This window comes from Sturnira hondurensis, unplaced genomic scaffold (assembly GCF_014824575.4).
Source record: "Sturnira hondurensis isolate 20B ecotype Veracruz unplaced genomic scaffold, ASM1482457v3 Scaffold0003166, whole genome shotgun sequence".
Lineage (NCBI taxonomy): Eukaryota > Metazoa > Chordata > Mammalia > Chiroptera > Phyllostomidae > Sturnira > Sturnira hondurensis.
Window position 1 is genome coordinate 554,477 of NW_028075797.1, and position 19,078 is coordinate 573,554.

Consider the following 19,078-nt stretch of genomic DNA (forward strand, 5'->3'; position numbering starts at 1 on the left):
GGTCAGTGGCATATTAGCAAGCATGAGGCTTGATAAGTGATTGCACATTGAAGCCTGTCCTCTTGGACTATTTCCTCTGGTAACCCAGCTACTGTGCTGTAAAGAAGCCGATCTAGCAGTCTAGAGTACCGGAATGAAGGAGCAGCAAGGCGTCCGAGCTAGCTAGCATCACTGTCAGAAATCTGAGTGCGGTCTTCTTTGACGTGCAGCCCCAGCCAAACTCCCTGTGAATACAGCTGCATGAGTGACTTCAACGTGTAACCCAGGGAGTGGAAAAACCACCAAGCTAACCCACAGAATTAATAGAGAAAAATAATACATGTGTCATATTAAGCCGCTGAGTTTCGGGGTGTGCATTATGCAACTGTAGGTACCTGAACCAGGTAATATGGGCTACTTATAAGGAAGTGGTCATGATTTGCTGCTGTGTGGCAGGGAAAACAGTCATAGTGAAGAATGACAAAATTTGAACTATTAAAAGCAAAGCTGAACCAAAGCAACTCTTGTGGTGTATAGATAGGAGTTTAGATGAGAACACCGAGAGAAGTGCATTATGGGAAGTGTGATTTTTTTCCTTTTTTCAGTTGTATGTCAAGGAGTATTTGACAGAAAGATTAAGGGCCTGGCAAGCATTCTGCCAAGACTTTGTGGCTTTGCTATCTTTATTTTCTAAACCAGGAGAGCAGGAGATTCTTTCAGCCAGAAAAACATAGCTTTAAGGATGCTGATGGAGGAGGACTTGCCTATGTGATGTTTGTATACTTAATTTAATTGACAGTCTATTTTCCTCTCCTTACCATTGCAGTGTTCTAGTCTAGAAAATAAATATGACATGTTTATCACAAGTATGTGTATATATGTATAGCTCATATATAGCATATATAGTATATGCATATGCAGAGGTACAGCCCAAACAATGCCCCTTTTTTATTACAAAATCTTTTATAACAAAATTATAATAATGTAATTCTCTAACGTAACAATATCACACTGAAGCACACCATATGACATTTTAGGTGACATGTTCAAATTAAAACTATAAATTATTAAACCCATATTATTGCCCTACCAACCACACTCAAGCAGGCGTTACTTCTGCTAGACCCTGTATATAGCATATATCATATATGATAAAGCACTTTTATCCTTCACTGGAGAAGGTAACAGGGATGTGAGGGAGGCCTGTATTAAAAGGGTTCCTGTCCTGTCTTTGTATAAGTTTTTCTCTTTCCCTCTCCCCAGCCCCAAATAAAACTCCAACAAATCCAAACCCAGACTGCAAGTTGATTTGATAATAGTCATTTTATATCCTTGGTGACTTTCTGTGTACTCGTTTTATTTATTTCTAGAAAGAAGTGTTGAAGACTCCAACTCCTCAGGTTTCTTTATCTGGAAATGTCATGATTTCTCCCTCACTTTTGAAGGGCAGTTTTGCCAGATACAGATTTCTTGGTTGAGAGTTTTTTTCTTCTAGCATTCAATATTTATCCGTGTGTTCTGGCTTCCAAAGTTTCCAATGAGAAATTGGTAGATACTGTTATTGCAGATCCCTTGTATGTAATGATTCATTTCTTTCTCACCATTTTCAAGATTTTAAAATTTGATCATAATGTGTTGTGGTGTGGATCTCTTTGAGTTCATCTTATTGGAGTTTGTCGAACCTCTTGGATGCTTCATTGTCATGTCTCTTTTCAAATGTGAGAAGTTTTCAGTCATTATTCATATATTTTCTCTCCTTCTGACACTTACAGTGCGCACATTGTTCCACTTGATGATGTCCCTCAGGTTGCATGGGCTTTCTACTTTTCTTCGTCATTTTTTCTTCTCCTTAGCCTCAGTAATTTCCATGGTCTTATGTTCATGTTCACTGATTCTTGTGTAAACTCAAATGTCTTTGAGTTCCTATAATGAATTTTTTATTTAAATTATTATACTCTTGTATTCCAGAATTTCTTTTTGGTTTTTCTTAAGACTTTTTATCTCTTTGTTGATATTTCTATTTTGTTCACACATCATTTTATTGCCTTTCTCTGTATCTTCCTTTAATTCATTGAGTATCTTGAGTACACTTTTTTTAAAGTCTGCCTGATGTATCTGCCATGAAATATTTTTCAGAGCCAGATTCTGTTGAATTATTTTTTTTGATGGGCCATACATACATTTATATGTCTTTGTATACCTTGTGATTTTTTTATTGTTGTCGTTGAATACTGGACATTTGAATCTAGTAATGTGGTAAGTCTTCTCCAGAGATTCTTTTTTCTTGCTTTCTTATTTTATTTTTGTAGGTTGTTTCTGTACTGAGGGTCTGGCCGAGCTGTAAACCTAATGTCTTCTCAAATATGCGGTTGTTTTTTAATGTTCTAGTTTTCGTGTGTGTGTGTATGAGCCTCCTGAAAGGAGAAAAACAAAAAATGAAGGGTAGATAAAAATAGGGAGTGGCCCTTTATGTCTTCTGGAAATCACTTCAGCCTGCGGGGGCATGGCTTGCAAAGATGACAGGAGGTACAACAACAATGGCTGCTCGCCTTTGTCTGCCCCTCTGTGATTAGAAGTAGCAATCAGAAATCAGGACACAGATTCCCAGTATTTGGAGGACATGGTCATTTCTACCTACCCTAGTACTCCCAAGCTGTGTGCAAGCTGTGCCAGGAAGAGGTACACAGCTGCCTACCTTGTGGCGGTGTTGGTGTATGGGTAGTTCTTGCTCTTTTAAGAACTGTAATTGATAAAAATTAACCATTTAGGCTTTTCGCTGGAAATTGGAAGCCTTCATCAAACCCCAGAGTTTCAAAAACAGTTATATCAGACAGATTCTCCAGTGCAGTTGTCTAGGTGGGCAAAACAGATTTCTGGTGTTTCCTGCTCCTCCATCTTTCTCAAATCCTCCTTGTGGGGCAGAGATGGGCAGCTGGGTGGATGGAGAGGACTCACTGAAAGTGGACAGACTGCATGGGCAAGGAGGGGCTGGCTGACCCCTGGAAACTAAAGATTCAAAACCTCTAGCTATAGAATACTGTGGGGGTTGTGAAGGTGGGAGAAACTCCTAGCCTCACAGAAGAGTTTGTTGGAAAGTGGGGCTAGAGTGGAGCCAACGACCAGCATTGTTCCCTCTCTGATTCCTCCCCTGTTGTGACAGACAATGCATTCCACAGTGCGGCAAAGAGAGTTGCCCTGCCCTGGCTAATACCTAAGGCTCCACCACCTTACAACTTAACAGATGTACTGAATTGAAGAAATAAGGTCCAAATGAAAGAACAGATCAGAACTTCAGAAAAGAGCTAAGTGATGAGGAGATAGACAATCTATTTGATGCAGAGTTCAAAAACTGGTAATAAGGAATGCTCACAGAATTGATTGAGCTTAGTAGCAAAATGGAGGAAGAAATGAAAGCTACACAAAGTGAAATAAACCAAAATATACAGGGAACCAACAGTAAAGGGAAAGAAACCAGGACTGAAAACAACCATTTGGAACAAAAGGAGGAAATAAACATTCAACTGGAACAGAATGGAGAAACAAGAATTCAAAAAAATGAGAGGCTTAGGAACCTCTGGGACAACTTTAATGTTCGAACATCTGAATCATAGGGGTGCTAGAAGGAGAACAACAAGAGCAAGAAATTAAAAACTTATTTGAATAGATAATGAAGGAGAACTTCCCCAATCTGGCAAAGGAAATAGACTTCCAGGAAGTCCAAGAAGCTCAGAGAGTTCCAAATAAATTGAACCCAAGGAGGAACACACTAAGGCACATCATGATTACATTACCCAAGATGAAAGATAAGGAGAGAATCTTAAAAGCAGCAAGAGGAAAGGAGACAATTACCTACAAAAGAGTTCCCATGCGACTGTCAATCTATTTCTCAAAAGAGACCTTACAAGTAAGAAGGGGCTTGAAAGACGTATTCCAAGTCATGAAAGGCAAGGACCTACATCCAAGATTACTCTAGCCAGCAAAGCTATTTTTTAGAATGGAAGGACAGATAAAGTGCTCCCCTGATAAGGTCAAGTTAAAGGAATTCATCACCACCAAGTCCTCATTATATAAAAAGTTAAAGAGTCTTATTTCTTAAATAAGAAGATCAAAAACTATGAACAATCAAATGACAACAAACTTGTAAATACCAACAATTGAACCTAAAAAACAAACTAAGCAAACAACTAGAACAGGAACAGAACCACAGAAGTGGAGATCACATGGAGGGTTATCAGTGGAAAGGGGAAGGGGATAATGGGAGAGAAGGTACAGGGAATAAGAAATACAATTGGTAGGCAGAAAATAGATGGGCATATATTAAGAATAGTGTAGGAAATGGAGAAGCCATAGAACCTATATGTACAACCCATGGACATGAAATAAAGGGGGGAATTCTGGAGGGTGGAGGTGGTGCAGGGTGGAGGGGGATAAAGGGGAGAAAAAAATTGGGACAACTATAATATCATAATCAATAAAATATACCTAAAAAATCCTCCTTGTATTTGTATCATTCTTTAAGAGTTTGTGTAATCAGTTTGAAATTTATTTTGCTCTACAGTATAAAAAAAGGTACCTAAGTTAGGGGTAAGCAAACTTTTTCTTAGGGAGCCAGATAGTGACTCTTTTAGGTTTGTGGGTCATGTTATCTGTGTTACATCTTCCCATCTCTGCCTTTGTAGCACAAAAGCAGCCACAGACAATAAGTAAATAAATAAGGGTGATACTACCCCAACAAAGCTTTACTTACAGTTACAAACAGTAGACTGGATTTGTCACATAGTCTGTATTGATCTGTGCACTGTGCTCTTCCTCCCTGTCAAAAATTGAAGAGTCTGAAATTTTGTGCTACTTGCAAGCTAATAAGTTAGCCAGCCATAGTTTCATGGATGGTGGCAGGAGATAAGGACAGCTTATTACTCATGATAATAGCAGTAACCAGAATATCATCATTTTCTCTGGATCCCAAGTCCCAGTTCCAGTAAAGCCGTTCTATGGGGACCAGATAACATCTGTACATACGTTATAAGAGAAGACCCCTACACTCAGGGGATGTGAATCTTTTATAATTAGGAATAATTATGCTTGACATTTGCCTTTGAGGGACACATCTTTTCTTAAACATATCCTCGCCTGAGGATCTGTTTATGGATGAAAGAGAGAGAGGGAGGGAGAGGCAAGGGGCAAGAGAGAGAAACATTGATGTGTGAGAGGAACATTCATCAGTTGCCTCCTGTTTGTGCCTTGACCAGGGATCAAACCCACAACTTGGATATGTGCCTTGACTGGGAATAGAACCTGCAACCTTTTGGTGCACAGGATGATGCTCTAACCAACTGAGCCACCTGACCAGTCCAGGACACTTTTTTATTATACTGGTCAATAAAGATAACTGTCATTTTGCTGCAGAAGGACACACTGTCTTCCAAGGCTCTTGTCTATACAAATCTTTTTGAAAACGTAGCCTATATAAAGGCAGTCAGTGCCTCTTCTTGCAAGATGTTTAGAGAGACCCATAAAAAATTGTATGCCTTTTTTCCTCCCCCATTCTCTGTTTTCAAATTGATGTGCACAGATCCTGCCTAGTGATAGTGTCTTGTTTTCTTTCTGGCTCTGAGGGACTATGGTGTATTTTCTCAGGCTCTTACCTCAAGGACAAGAATTCACAGATTACTGAATCCCAGGCTATGCATATTTCCCCCCCTAGATTCATAACATGAATTCCAAGCATGTGTTGCTCTCCAGTCTTCTCCCTTTCCACCTTGATCATCCTCTGATTTTTAGATGCAGGTGCATATCATATGAAAATGTAATATTTGAAGACTTCTGGTTTGGACAAGATGACATAAACTCTTCTCCCTGCTCATTCCTGTGGTGCACAACTCTAAACCATGGAAAACACAAGAGGCAACCAAACAGGGACTCTGAAAGGTGGTAAGAGTAAGCCAGGCTGGTTTGGGACCTAACATGGAAGAAACAATAGGCTGGCAGGATGTCTTACATCACCCCCCACCTAAGGAAGAAGGCAATATGACCCTATGTTTCCTGACCCTTAGTCTTGGAACAGATGGCCACCCATGAAGGCTCATTTCTCACAGTATAGAATGGGAATGCCTTCGACATGATGAAGTAAGCCCAGAGCCACTGGCAAAGGGGATTGACTTGAAACCCCACGAACAATAAGCAGTTGAGCAAGTACTTTCCTTTCCTGCTAGGTTTGCAGTTTACCTCTCCTGCCAAAAGATACCAAGGTATCCGAGTGAAATGGAGTGATGGAGATCCCTCCCCACCACCCTATCCCTGTAACAAGTGATCTGGCTGTGGAATGTTCTTTCCTGCTCGACTTGAGGCTTCCTTCCCTCACTGAGAGATACCATGTAATTGAGTGGCACTAGCAAGAGGGACCCCACCGCAAGAAGTGGCCCAGCCAGGGAAGCCTCTTTGATTTTGTGGCCTGAGACTTCCATCTCCCACTCAGTGGTACCGAGGCTTCCAGGGACCATTGGCCAGAGTGAGTCAGCTATGCAAATAGCCTGCCATCGGAAGCCTGCTGGCCTGAGACTTACCTCCTCCACTGATAGGCGCCCCCACCACTGCTAGTAGGTAATCTTGGAAAACCCCTCTGCCCCAATGGCAGCAGCAGAGACCAGTGGGAACCCAAGCAAAATTACACCGCAGACATTCTGAAAATTTAAACTGCCATTGGAACCGCAGCACTTAAAAATACTCCAAGACTGCACACTCAACCTAAACAAGGTGACTGCATTCTAAAATAAAAAATGGAATCTAAAGTCTTCTAATATAATAGGCAAATGTCTGCAATACAATAAAAATTCACCTGTCACATCAAGAACCAAGAAAAGTCACAACTTGAAGGGAAAACATGGTGAACTAACACCAACATCAGATGAATCAGATGGTGGAATAATCTGGCAAGGATTTTAAAGCACCTGTCGTAAAACTGCATCTGTTACAAATTTTCGTGAAACAAATGAAAAAATAAAACTCCACGAAGAAATGGAAGGTATAAAAAGAACCAAGAGGGAATTATACAACTGAAAAATACAATAACAGAAAAAAAAGTCACTGAGGGGGTGCAGCAATAGAGTAAAGATTGTTAGGAACTGCCCTGCCTAGTTTCAGGAGCTTTAACCACCCCACCCCCCTGCCCCCATGGGTCAGGCTGAGTAAGCAACCTTGGGACCCTAAGCCACTAAGGAGACAAAGCTTATCTTCCCTGCAGGGGCGCTGCCTCTGCTTCTTTTACTTCACCCTGCCTGGCCCCCAGTGCTTGATCAGTTAGCCAGTGATGGGTAAGATTCCTCAAGGGAGGGATGACCCAAGACAGGCATGATCATGGGGGGCCCCAGGGAAAGACTTGAGGGGCTATAGAAAAAAGGGGTGATGGACTCTCACTCCTCAGCTTTGACTTAGCCCCAGTCCTTATTCTGTCTGAAAGAAGTCTCCTTCTCTTGGCTGCCTTACTTCCCCTGCCTGAAACAATGACAGAGGGTGGTGCAGCCCTGTGCTGGAAAGGGTGGGTTCCCTGGGCAATTAAGCCTAAGAAAGAATGCATAAAATTCTATGAAACCTGCTTTGCTAATAACCTCAATTTAAAAGATAAGGATCCAAGCCTGAAATGAGTTTGTTTCCCCAAAGTTTTATGGGTCTTTAACTATCTGACCCTGACTCAGAATAAGCCCTCAGAGTTCTTTGAATGTTATCTATTGTTTAATCATTTCTGCCTGATGATGATTGATGAGCTTTATTTCTGAGCAAATTGAACCCAATAAAAGCCTGTCCAGGCAAGGGTTGGGGTGCTCTCCTCCAGAGAGGGTGGCCGAAGTGCTCCGAGATTTTTCTCCTCTTGAGGGAGAAGCTGCGCTATCCCTTTTCCTCCACAGGACTCGGTAGTCTGTGTGAATTTGTCTTACGTCTCATCCACAGTGTGGTGTACTCCATGAGCTGGAGTCTGCATCAAAAGATGGGAGAGGACAGGATCAATGACCTTAGCAGATCAGTAGAATGATATGTGAACAGGACAAGTCAAAATAATATACCAAATCTGACTACACAGAGCATACTCCAAACAGGATGAAAGCATAGAAATACATATTAACACACCTTAAAATTAATTACTTAAAAACTAAAAAATAAAAATATCTTGAAAGATGCTAGAGATAAACAATACATTAACATCAATTTGATATCAGATTGCTTATCTGAAATCATGGATGCCAGAGGGAAGTGGCACACATATTTCAAGTGTTAAGAGAAAAGAACTGTCAACCATGAATTCTATGACAAAACTATCCTTTGAGAGTGAAAATAAAGACATTATCAAGTAAAAAATAAACAAAAGGAGTTTCTTGCTAGCAGATCTTTTTTTCTTAAAGATTGGCTAAAGGAAATTCTTCAACCTTAATGAAATGATAAAAGAAAAAGTTTTGGAGTACCAGGAAGAAAGGAAGAATGATGGAAAGAGCATAAATGTACATATAGTGGATGATCATTTTCCTCATGATTTTTATAAATCATATTTGATGATTGAAACAAAAATTATAATACCATGTGATACTCAACAATTTAAAAGAGTGAAAGTTAATCGTAGCCACATTTTACCTCAAATGGCAAAACGTTGACATCAGTAGACTGTGGTAAGTCATGTATGCATATTGCAATACCCAGAACAGTCACTGCAAAAACTATCCAAAGAGATAGTGAAAACACAATATGAGTTAAAATGGAACCCCCAAATGTTTAAGTAACCTAAAGGAAATCAAGAAAAGAGGAACAGGAATGACAGCCAGAGAAAACAAGAGGGGCATTTTATTTATTTATTTATTTATTTTTAGAGGGGAAGGGAAGTAGAGAAGGAGAGAAATATCAATGTATGGTTGCCTCTTGTGAGTCCCCTGCTGCGAACTGGCCTACAACCCAGGCATGTGCCCTGACTGGGAATCGAACCGCGATCGTGTGGTTCGCAGGCCCGCGCCCAATCCGCTGAGCTACACTAGCCAGGGCAAGAGGGGCATTTTATAATGGTAAAGGGATCTATCTACACCGAATGAGTATGCACTAAACATCATAGGCTCACAATAAAGAAAGCAAAAATAAACATAGCTGAGTGGAAAAATTAAAAAATATCCACTATTATAGTTGGGGACTTCACAGCCCTCTCTCAGCAAACTACTAGAACTATTAGACTGCAAATCAACAAGGAAATAGAAAATCTGGACAATACAACTTACAGGATCTAATTGACACGTATAACATATCACCTAACAACAGCAGAATATATATTTTTCAAGCACTTCTGGAACATTCACCAAGATAAACGATAATCTTGGCCATAGAACAAACTTTAGCAGATTTATGAGAACTGAAATCATATAGTGTGCTCTCCCACCATAATGGAATCAAATTTGAAATCAATAATAGAAACAAAAGGAAACTTGGTAAAGTCGTGGAAATTAACACATTCTTGAATAAGTCTTTCTTTGAGGAAGTCTCAAAGAAAATGAAAAATACATAGAACTGAATGCTAATAAAAATAAACTGTGTCTGTGGGATGCAGCTCAAGTAGTACTCAGAGGGAAATTTATAGCAATAAATATATTAGAAATAAGGAAAGATCTCAAATCAGAAATTAATGAAATCTAAATAAATGTTCGTGGATTAGAAGTTTCAGCAGAGTAAAATGTCAATTTTTCCAAGTTTGGTCATAAGTTTCATGCAGATCCTATTAAAATCCCAGTAAGGTTTTTGTAGCAACAAATAAGCTTGTTCTAAAATTTGTAAGAAAAGGCACAGGTCCTAAAATGTCTTAAACAGTGTTGACAGAATAAGGTGGGAGGGATCATCCACACTCATACTGTAGCTTATTCTCAGTTCACTAATCAAAACAGTGTGGTGTGGGTGGAGGGATAGACATGTAGATCAGTAGAACAGAATGGAGATTTCAGAAATAAACCCACAAATAAGCTTAACTGATTTTTTATAAAGTCAAAAGCAATTCCTTAGAGGAAGGATAACCTTTCCAACAAATGGTGCTGGGGGCAAAACATATCCTTAGGCAAAACAAGCAAATAAACTAACAACAATAAACTACACCAGAAGTACACACACACACACACATACACACACACACAAGTCATCTTAAACTTCACACCTCTTGCAAAAATTAACTCAAAATGAATAGTGAATTTAAATCTCAAGTGTCAAAGTATAAAACTTAGATAAAAACCAGTTTTTTAAAGAAAGACATGCCATCCTTCTTCTTAATGTCTCCAGCCCTTTATCCTTTTTAGCCCGTCATTACTCAGTTGGCATATCGCCCTCTGGGAAGGTCTCACTGGTCCTGCACGTCTGGCTGGATTGGTCATCTGTCCCACGGGCACAGTAACGCCACAGTGAGAAATTGTTTTTCCTCTGCTTGCTCAACATCTGAGTCTGTTCACCTGCAGGAAATTCCCTGTTAAATGGCCTTTGTTTGGAACCATGGTGCACTGCCTTCCTCAGAAACTGAGGAGGGCTGATCCTGCTTCTTGGTACCACACCTTGACAACCTGGGTGTCATCTAGGATAGTCATTCTCTTCAGCCCAAGACTTTGAGTTGGGATTGAGCTATGGGAAGGGCCTGTGACATGAAGGACTCATTTTTGTGCTCTGGCAGCGGCCTCTCTTTTTGAGGAGTGGTGCTGCTGCTGATACACAGAGTGGTGGTGTCTATAGTAGATGGATTTTGAGGGATTGAACGGTGGTCCTGTGGTCAGTCTTCCTTCATTCCTTCTTTTCTAGAGATTGTATGAGCTACGGGAGCCTTTCAACAAATTCCTTTTTTAATTAGCTAAAGTCAGAGTTGCTTTTGCTTGAAAAAAATATCTTGATAGATTCAATCACCCTATCATGGTATTGCCCTTTTGCCCACTTACTTGCTATTTTCTTACACTAGATCCTGAGTAGGGGCTTTATCTTACTCATCGTGTACACAGCATACTTGGGTCTATTAAATTCTCAGTAAATAATGAAAATGGGAATGTCTTTCATTCTATTTCTCCATTGGTATGATAGTGGAAATTTCTCTGTGTTTGACATTTGGTGGGCTTTTAATATTGCAGTGTTATTTATAAGGTTTGAATGTTTACCTTCTTGAATATTTTATTGGAAATCCTGAAGAGTTTATAAGCACCATTATCCTGAACAATATTTTCCTTCCTTCACTCCTTTTTTCCCCTTTATACAAGTACATTTGACCTTGAATAACATGGGGGTTAGGTGCCCTGACGCTGACAATTGGTTTGCAGGCTGGTGCTCAATCCACTTAGCCACACCAGCCAGGGCATGACCCTGACAATTGGAAGCCTGCATATAACACTTGACTCCCCCAAACTTAACTGGATACCTTACCAGTAATACAAATAGCTGATTAACACATATTTTATATGTTATTTGTATTATATACTGTATGCTCACAGTACAGTAAGCTAGAGAAAAGAAAATGTTATTAAGAAAGTCATAAAGAAGAGAAAATACATAGACAGTATTTATTGAAAAAAAGTCTCATTTGAGTGTTCCTGCACATTTCAAACCTGTTTTGTTCAAGGGTCAACTGTACTAAATGATATGGATGGGGAGCTCCTTTTATCAGGACAAAAAATAAGACTTTCTAATCAGCTGATGTAATAATCAGGTTGATTTTATGTGTAATTTTCTTTCAGTGTGGACAGTGTTATTAGTACACTGATGTGTAATGTACACACATACACGTATGTATATGTATAAAGGCTACCTAATTGTGTCTTCCTGTTTGTTGTGGCTGTTGTTAAACCCATCATATTTCAGTTACTTAGGCTTAAAATCTCGCTTATCTTGCCCCTCTGGTGGGGAATGCCAGTGGCTGCAAGTGCCTTTCTAGTACCCTGTCCCTCTCCCCCATTGGTATTATGAGCCGAGTCTATATGAATTCTCTTGCATGACTTCCTCACAGGTTTCCCTTTTACTGAAATGAAGCCAACCTTAACCAGAGCTTCTGGACACATCTGTCTTATGATACCTTATGAAGCTTGATGCTATCTTGTGACTCCACCCCTAATTATATGCAGTATTTTTTTCAAACTACCTAGTCTTCCTGTTGTGGTTTTATCACTCACATATCACAAAATAGGCTTTTTTAGAAAAATAATCTGCTTCTTATATCCATGTGGTTTATCTCTTCAACAGTCTCATGTTCAGATTCCACTGTTGCCACAGAGTGTACTCCAGGATGCGTTCCCTGCTTGCCCTCCCTCATTCAAAGCAGGGATATTCTGTCATGTGACCGGCTACCCGCATTTTCTGGAGACTGTGTCATCTATCCCTTGGAATTATGTATTGTTATTATTTGAGACAGTTGGATGGATTCGAAAATGAAAGTATCAGTGGTCCTTCCTATAGAGCTTTCAGAGTTAATGAATTTTAGGTATTTAATTGGGTTTCAGAATCATCATCAAAACTATACGGTGTGGGGGAACCCCCAAACCCCCAAATTTATTTATAAAAATTGGAATTTATTCTTACATGTTTGAATTTTAGTCACCTTCAAAGTACTCTCCATGTGATGCAATACACCTATCGAGACATTTTCCCACTTTTTGGACTTGTTGGGTTTGATGCCTTTTAGTGCTTCTGCCATTTTTTGTTCACCTCTTCCACACTGGCAAAATGGTTTCCCTTTAGGACTTTTCTTCTGAGGAAACAAACAAAAAGTCTCTTGGGGTGAGATTGGGTGAATAGGGAAGGTGGTGCATGATGGGGGTGGGGGTCATGCCATTTTTGGTCAAAAACAGCTGAACACTCAGTGTGGTGGGGGCAGGTGTGCCCATAAATCACCCATCATGAAATAGACAAATGCACTGAAAGAATTTCCAAAAACAATTCACTGAAGCCCAGAACAGCCTCTCACAAGAAGCCAGCTTGTGCATTGAAACAGATGGGTTCCTAGGACACCTCTCCTTGTGGGGAAAGCCTGTAGTACAAGGGGCTGGCCCTCTAGAGGATAGAACTGGTTTTGGGGGTCCCCCCTGAAATGCTATAGTGTTAATTTTCTGCATTGTGCAGCTACCCGTAGGTGTATTTATGGTTATAAAATACATGTTTGTTTTTCCTTTTTAAATAATGCCTTGGTGTTTTGTTTTTATGCTTTGAGGATTTTTATTTAAATTATCATTTGTTTTTTACTCAGTCAATGCTCCGAGGGAGAGGAGGTTGCTATAAACATACATTCTATGGCATCGAAAGCCATCGTTGCATGGAAACCACCCCGAGCTTAGCATGTGCAAATAAATGTGTCTTCTGTTGGCGGTGAGTAAAAATCAGTGGCCGTGGTGACCAAATGTGTAATGAACTGTAATAATCAATCTGCCTAACAGTGCACTCAAATATACTTAAAGCTTTGAGGTTTCTGTAATTATTTCCTTTCCTAATGTTATATATTGTTATGCATTTGGTTGTTTTTCATGACCTGTTTTATCAGAGACTTGTCAAGATTCTCAGGCTTTTTGAATCACTTGATTTTGTCTTTGTGAATCCTCTTCATTATGTTTTTATTTCCTTGTTTACTGTCTACTACTATTTTTGTTTCTCTGTTCTTTTTCTAACTTAAATTGGACCATTAACTAATTAATATTCAATATCCTATAAGTCTTTAATTGTAAATTTCTAAGTATTTCTTTAGCTACAGTCCATAGATTTTGATTAGTTAATTATTCAATTGTAAATATTTTCTAATTTTCATTATGACGTCTTTGTAACTCATGGGTCCAAGAAACATTTATTTAAAAAATTACAGCCTTGGCCAGTGTGGCTCAGTTGGTTGGAACATTGTTCCATAACTGAAAGGGTACAGATTTGAATCCCGGTGAAACCACATACCTTAGTTGCAGGTTCGACCTGGTCCCACTGTGCAGCCTATGTCTGGGTGCATGTGGAGGCAACCAATCGATGCTTCTGTCTTGCATAGGTGCTTCTATCCCCTCCTCTCTCTAAAAAAACAAGTGAAAAAAAATGTCTTCAGGTGAGGATTTAAAAAAAAAAATTACACCTAAGTTAGATCTTAGGGTTATGTTTTGTTATTCACTTTCAACAAAATTGTATTATTGTTACATGGTTTGTACATAATTTCTAATATAGATTATTTAACTTATTAATTTTAAAAAATATCTTTTATTATTATGCTATTACAGCTGTCCCATATTTTTACCCACTTTGTTTCCCTCTGCCCTGCACCACCCCTTCCACCCATATTCCCCCCCTTTAGTTCATGTCCATGGGTCATACCTGTAAGTTTTTTGTCTTCCCCATTTCCCATACTATTTTTAACTTCCCCCTGTCTATTTTGTACCTACCATTTATGCTTCTTATTCCCTGTACCTTTTCCCCCATTCTCCTTCCTCTCTGTTCCCACTAATAACCCTCCATGTGATCTTCATTTCTGTGATTTTTTTCTTGTTCTAGTTGTTTGCTTTGTTTTTGTTTTTGATTTTTTTAGGTTCAGTTGTTGATAGTTGTGAGTTTGTTGTCATTTTACTATTCATAGTTTTGGCCATCTATTTCTTAGTTAAGTCCCTTTAACATTCCCTATAATAAGGGCTTGGTGATGATGAACTCCTTGAATTTGATCTTATCTGAGAAGTGCTTTATCCGCCCTTCCATTCTAAATGATAGCTTTGCTGGATAGAGTAATCTTGGATGTAGGTACTTGCCTTTCATGTCTGGAATACTTCTTTTTAGCCCCTTCTTGCCTGAAAGGTTTCTTTTGAGGAATCAGCTGATAGTCTTATGGGAACTCTTTTGTAGGTAACTGTTTCCTTTTCTCTTGCTGCTTTTAAGATTCTCTCCTTCTCTTTAATCTTGGGTAGTGTAAATATGATGTGTCTTGGTATGTGTTTCCTTGGGTCCAAGTTCTTTGGGACTCTCTGGGCTTCCTGGACTTCCTGGAAGTCTATTTCCTTCGCCAAGTTGGGGAAGTTCTCCTTCATTATGTTTTCAAATAAGTTTTCAGTTTCTTGCTCTTCCTCTTCTCCTTCTGGCACTCCTATGATTTGGATGTTGTAATGTTTAAAGTCGTGCCAGTGGTTCCTAAGCCTCTCCTCATTTTTTTGAATTCTTGTTTCTTCATTCTGTTCTGGTTGAATGTTTATTTCTTCCTTCTGGGCCCAATTTTTTTTTAAAATTTTTTTCTAGATTTTATTTATTTATCTTTAGAGGGGAAAGGAAGAAGAGAGAGAGAGAAATATCAATGTATGGTTGCCTCTGGTGTCTCCCCTGCTGGGAACTGGCCCGCAACCCAGGCATGTGCCCTGACTGGGAATCGAACTGCGATTGTGTGGTTCGCAGGCCCGCGCTCAATCCACTGAGCTACACCAGCCAGGGCAGCTTATAAATTTTTGCTTCAGTTTATAACTGTTACATCTTCTTGAAGGACTGACCCATTTATCGATATGTAATTTTGACTCTTGTAAAAATTTTTGACTTAAACTCTTGTTTTGTGTGGTGCAAGTATAGCTATGTTGGCTCGCTTTTGGTTACTATTTGCACAAAATATCTTTTCCCTTTTCCCTTCAATCTGTTGAGTCTTTCCATCTAAAATGAATTTCTTTTAGACAGCATATTGAGGATCTATTTTTTAAAAATCCATTCTGTCAATGTGGCTTTTCATTAGAGAATTTAACTAGTTTAATTTTGTTTTATATATGTTTTATATCTTTTTCTCTTGTTCTTTTTTATTATTTCCTTCTTTTGTGTTTGACTTTTTGTTATGTACCAATTGACTCCATTCTGTTGCTTTTCTGTACACTTTTTATTTTCTTGGAGGTTATTACACAAGGGAATTATAGCTAGCCTACTAAATTTCTAACAATCCACAATTAGTTCTCTTCATTTATGGTAGTTATGTTCTGTAAAGCTGCATGAATATTACATTGGCAAATATTGAAGTATCACTTTTGGGGAGATAAAGGATTAATTTTCTGTAATTCTCTTGTCTCAACATTTTAATCATTTTATTAACCTTGTTTCATATGTGTTTCTATTTAAAGATACCTTATTTAATGTGTTGGTAAGTTATTAACATTGAATGTATGGCTAATGCACTGTATATCTCATGTCTGCATGAAGCTTATTTAATATACACGTTTTCCCCATAAAGGCACATTGTAGCTTTCTTGAGCTTAGGAACACTGTACAGCACTTCATTACAGTGCTTGGGAGCTACTTTAAATAGCAAAGTCACCAACAAAAAGCACCAAAATGCAAAAAACAGAATATTAAATTGACTGCCTAAAGAAAACTTGTTTACGTTTTGAGAACTTAAATAAGAAAGGAGAAGGAGCATTCCTTGTTTGACTTCATCTTGGCGTATCGGTACCAGGTGACTCAAAATGTTGGCTTCTCTGTGCCTGGCCATGGATGATCACAACATGTCTCAAGTATTGATTCTGGCAACAAATACGTTTTAGCAAGTAGGTAATTTAGCTAATATGGATTCAGCAGACAATGTTGAACTGAAACCACCTTTGGTTCAATAGAATTCAGAATATTTTCTCATATAAAACTCTGTTCATTCCCCTGTATGTTGTTGTCACAAATGACAACTTTATACATTGTGTGCTTGCTCACATAGATTTATGATCGCTGTTTTATTCATTTAAATTATGTAGGAATAAAAAACAAGATTCAGAATCCAAAATGTAATAATACTGACTTGTGTATATAACCTATATACTTGCCTTTATATATATATGTGTGTATGTATATATATATATATATTTCTAGATTTCTTTGTGTAGTTCAGATCTGTCTAGTGTCATTTCATTTCTGTCTTGAGCATTTCTTGTATGCAGGTCTACTGGTGATAAATTCCTTCAGCTTTTGTTTATCTGGGAATGTCTGAATGTCTTCAATTTCAAAGAATAGTTTTGCTGAATATAGAATTTTTTGCTGACATATTTTCCTTTTACCATTTTCAAAATGTTATCCCACTGCCTCCTGACCTCCTTACTGAAAAATGTGGTCTTAATTTTATTGAGGATTCCTTGTTATATTTTTAGTTTCTTCTCTTGCTTTTTTCAAGATTCTTTCTCTTTCAACAGTTTGATTATACTGTGTCTTGGTGTGGATTTTTAAAAAATCATAAACTGAGGATATGTTTTTATTGATTTTAGAGAGAGAGAAAGGGACAGAGGGGCGGGGAAGATACCTTGATGTGACAGAAAAATGTTAATTGGTTGCCTTTCATTCGCACCCTGACCAGGGATTGAATTCACAGCCTGGGTATGTGCCTGGACTGGGAATTGAACCCTTAGCCTTTTGGTGTACAGGATGATGCTCCAACAGACTTGGCTGGGTGGTGTGGATCTCCTTGAATTTATCCTACTTGGACTTTACTGAGATTCTTGGATATGTAAATACATGCCTTTTTTCAAATTGGAAAGTTTTCAATTACTGTTTCTTTAAATATTTTTTCTGCCCTTTTCTCTCTTTCCTCTACTTTTGGGACTTCCATTATGCATATGTTGATATTCTTGGTGGTGTTCCACATGTCTCTAAGGCTCTGTTCATTTTTCTATACACTTTTCTGCTACTTAGGCTGGATAATTGATGTATCTTCAAGGTTATTGTTTCTTTTTTTCTCAAAGTCTGCTCAACTATGATATTGGAGCCCTCCCTCTACTGAAATTTTGACTTCAGTTATTAGTTTTTTATAGCTAGTGTGGTTTTTTTTTTTTTTTGGTTCTCTTTTAGCATTTGTATCTCTTAATTGACACTCTGTATTTGTTGAGACATTGTTCTTCTGGTGTCCTTCAGCTCTTTGTTCATGGTTTCCTTTAACTCTGAGAGTGTTTAAGACAGTTGATTTAAAGTCTTTTTCTATTAAGTTTGAGGTTTGAGCTTCATCAGGGAGAGTTTTTGTTAATTTCTCCTGGGGATGGGCTGTACTTTTATTGCTTCTTTGTCTGCTTTGTAATGTTTTATTAGAAACATCACATTTTGAATATTATGTATTAACTGTATAAATCAGATTTCCCCCATTTTTCAGGGTTTGTTTTTGTTGATTACTCTGGGTTTTAATTGTTTGTTTGCTTATTAATTTTCCAACCTGTTTTTGTACAGACTCTATTCTTTGTTGTGTATAGTCTATGAAGTCTGTCTCTTAGTGGCTAGCAAAGGCGTTAATAGACATTTCCTTGAGTACATGGACCCAAAGAAAAAAGAGTCTTTGTACTCTGCATTCGGGGATTTCTTCACAGTTTAGCTAGGCTGTTTATAGCTCTGCCTTATCCCTCACTTCCTGCTTGTGCTGAGCCTAACCATCAGTTGTAGGTGGAAGTTTGTTGATGTCCAGATAGGGCAAAATTGCTATTTTTCTCTTGTGGGGAAACATGGAAAAGTTTACAATGTCTGGACACATTGTTGATTTTTCAATCTGAAGGACTTGCTACTGCTATCTAGTGGGTAGAGGCCAGAGATGCCCTCAAACATCCTGTGATACACAGGGCAACCTTCCACAACAATGAATTTTCCAGTCCAAAATGTCAGGTGTGCTGCGTTTGAGAAATCCTGCATCCAGTGATTCAAAGGTGCTTTTTACTAAAGGGGATTGCTGAAACATGGCAGCATTCAAATTAAACAATATATCAAATCTCTTTTTTGGTGGTAGGATATGCGCTTAGAAAAATATAAAAATATTGTAAGGTGAGAACTTGCAAACAATAGACATATGGTTATATGGATTGAAGTATTTGGGTCACATAATACTTAGCTTGTAGGAGAGATAATTAAAGTGCTTTGTGTACTAGTTCTCAATATTTGACATTTTATAATATCTTAAAATTTTAAAAAATCCAATTTTACAGTGGATTTCTTATGATTGTGGACATAAGTAGTTGTTTTTTTGAAGGTCAGGATTCAAAGGAAAGCCCTGGCTGGTGTGGCTCAGTGGATTTAGTGCTGGCCTGCAAACCTGGTCACTGGTTCCATTCCTAGTCAGGGCATGTGCCTGGGTTGCAGGCCAGGTCTCCAGTAGGGAGCGCTAGGGAAGCAACCACACATGGATGTTTCTCTC

General features: G+C 38.6%; 1 protein-coding gene across 2 annotated transcripts in view; it reads left to right on the forward strand.

The window, feature by feature from the left end:
* Positions 1-19,078, forward strand: part of LOC118984017 (S-adenosyl-L-methionine-dependent tRNA 4-demethylwyosine synthase TYW1) — a 176,327-nt gene that overhangs the window by 68,213 nt on the left and 89,036 nt on the right. For both annotated transcript variants that reach the window (XM_037041728.1, XM_037041729.1), the window contains exon 10: positions 13,199-13,317. In XM_037041728.1, the coding sequence (XP_036897623.1) occupies positions 13,199-13,317 (119 nt within the window). The remainder of the gene's footprint in view (positions 1-13,198; positions 13,318-19,078) is intronic.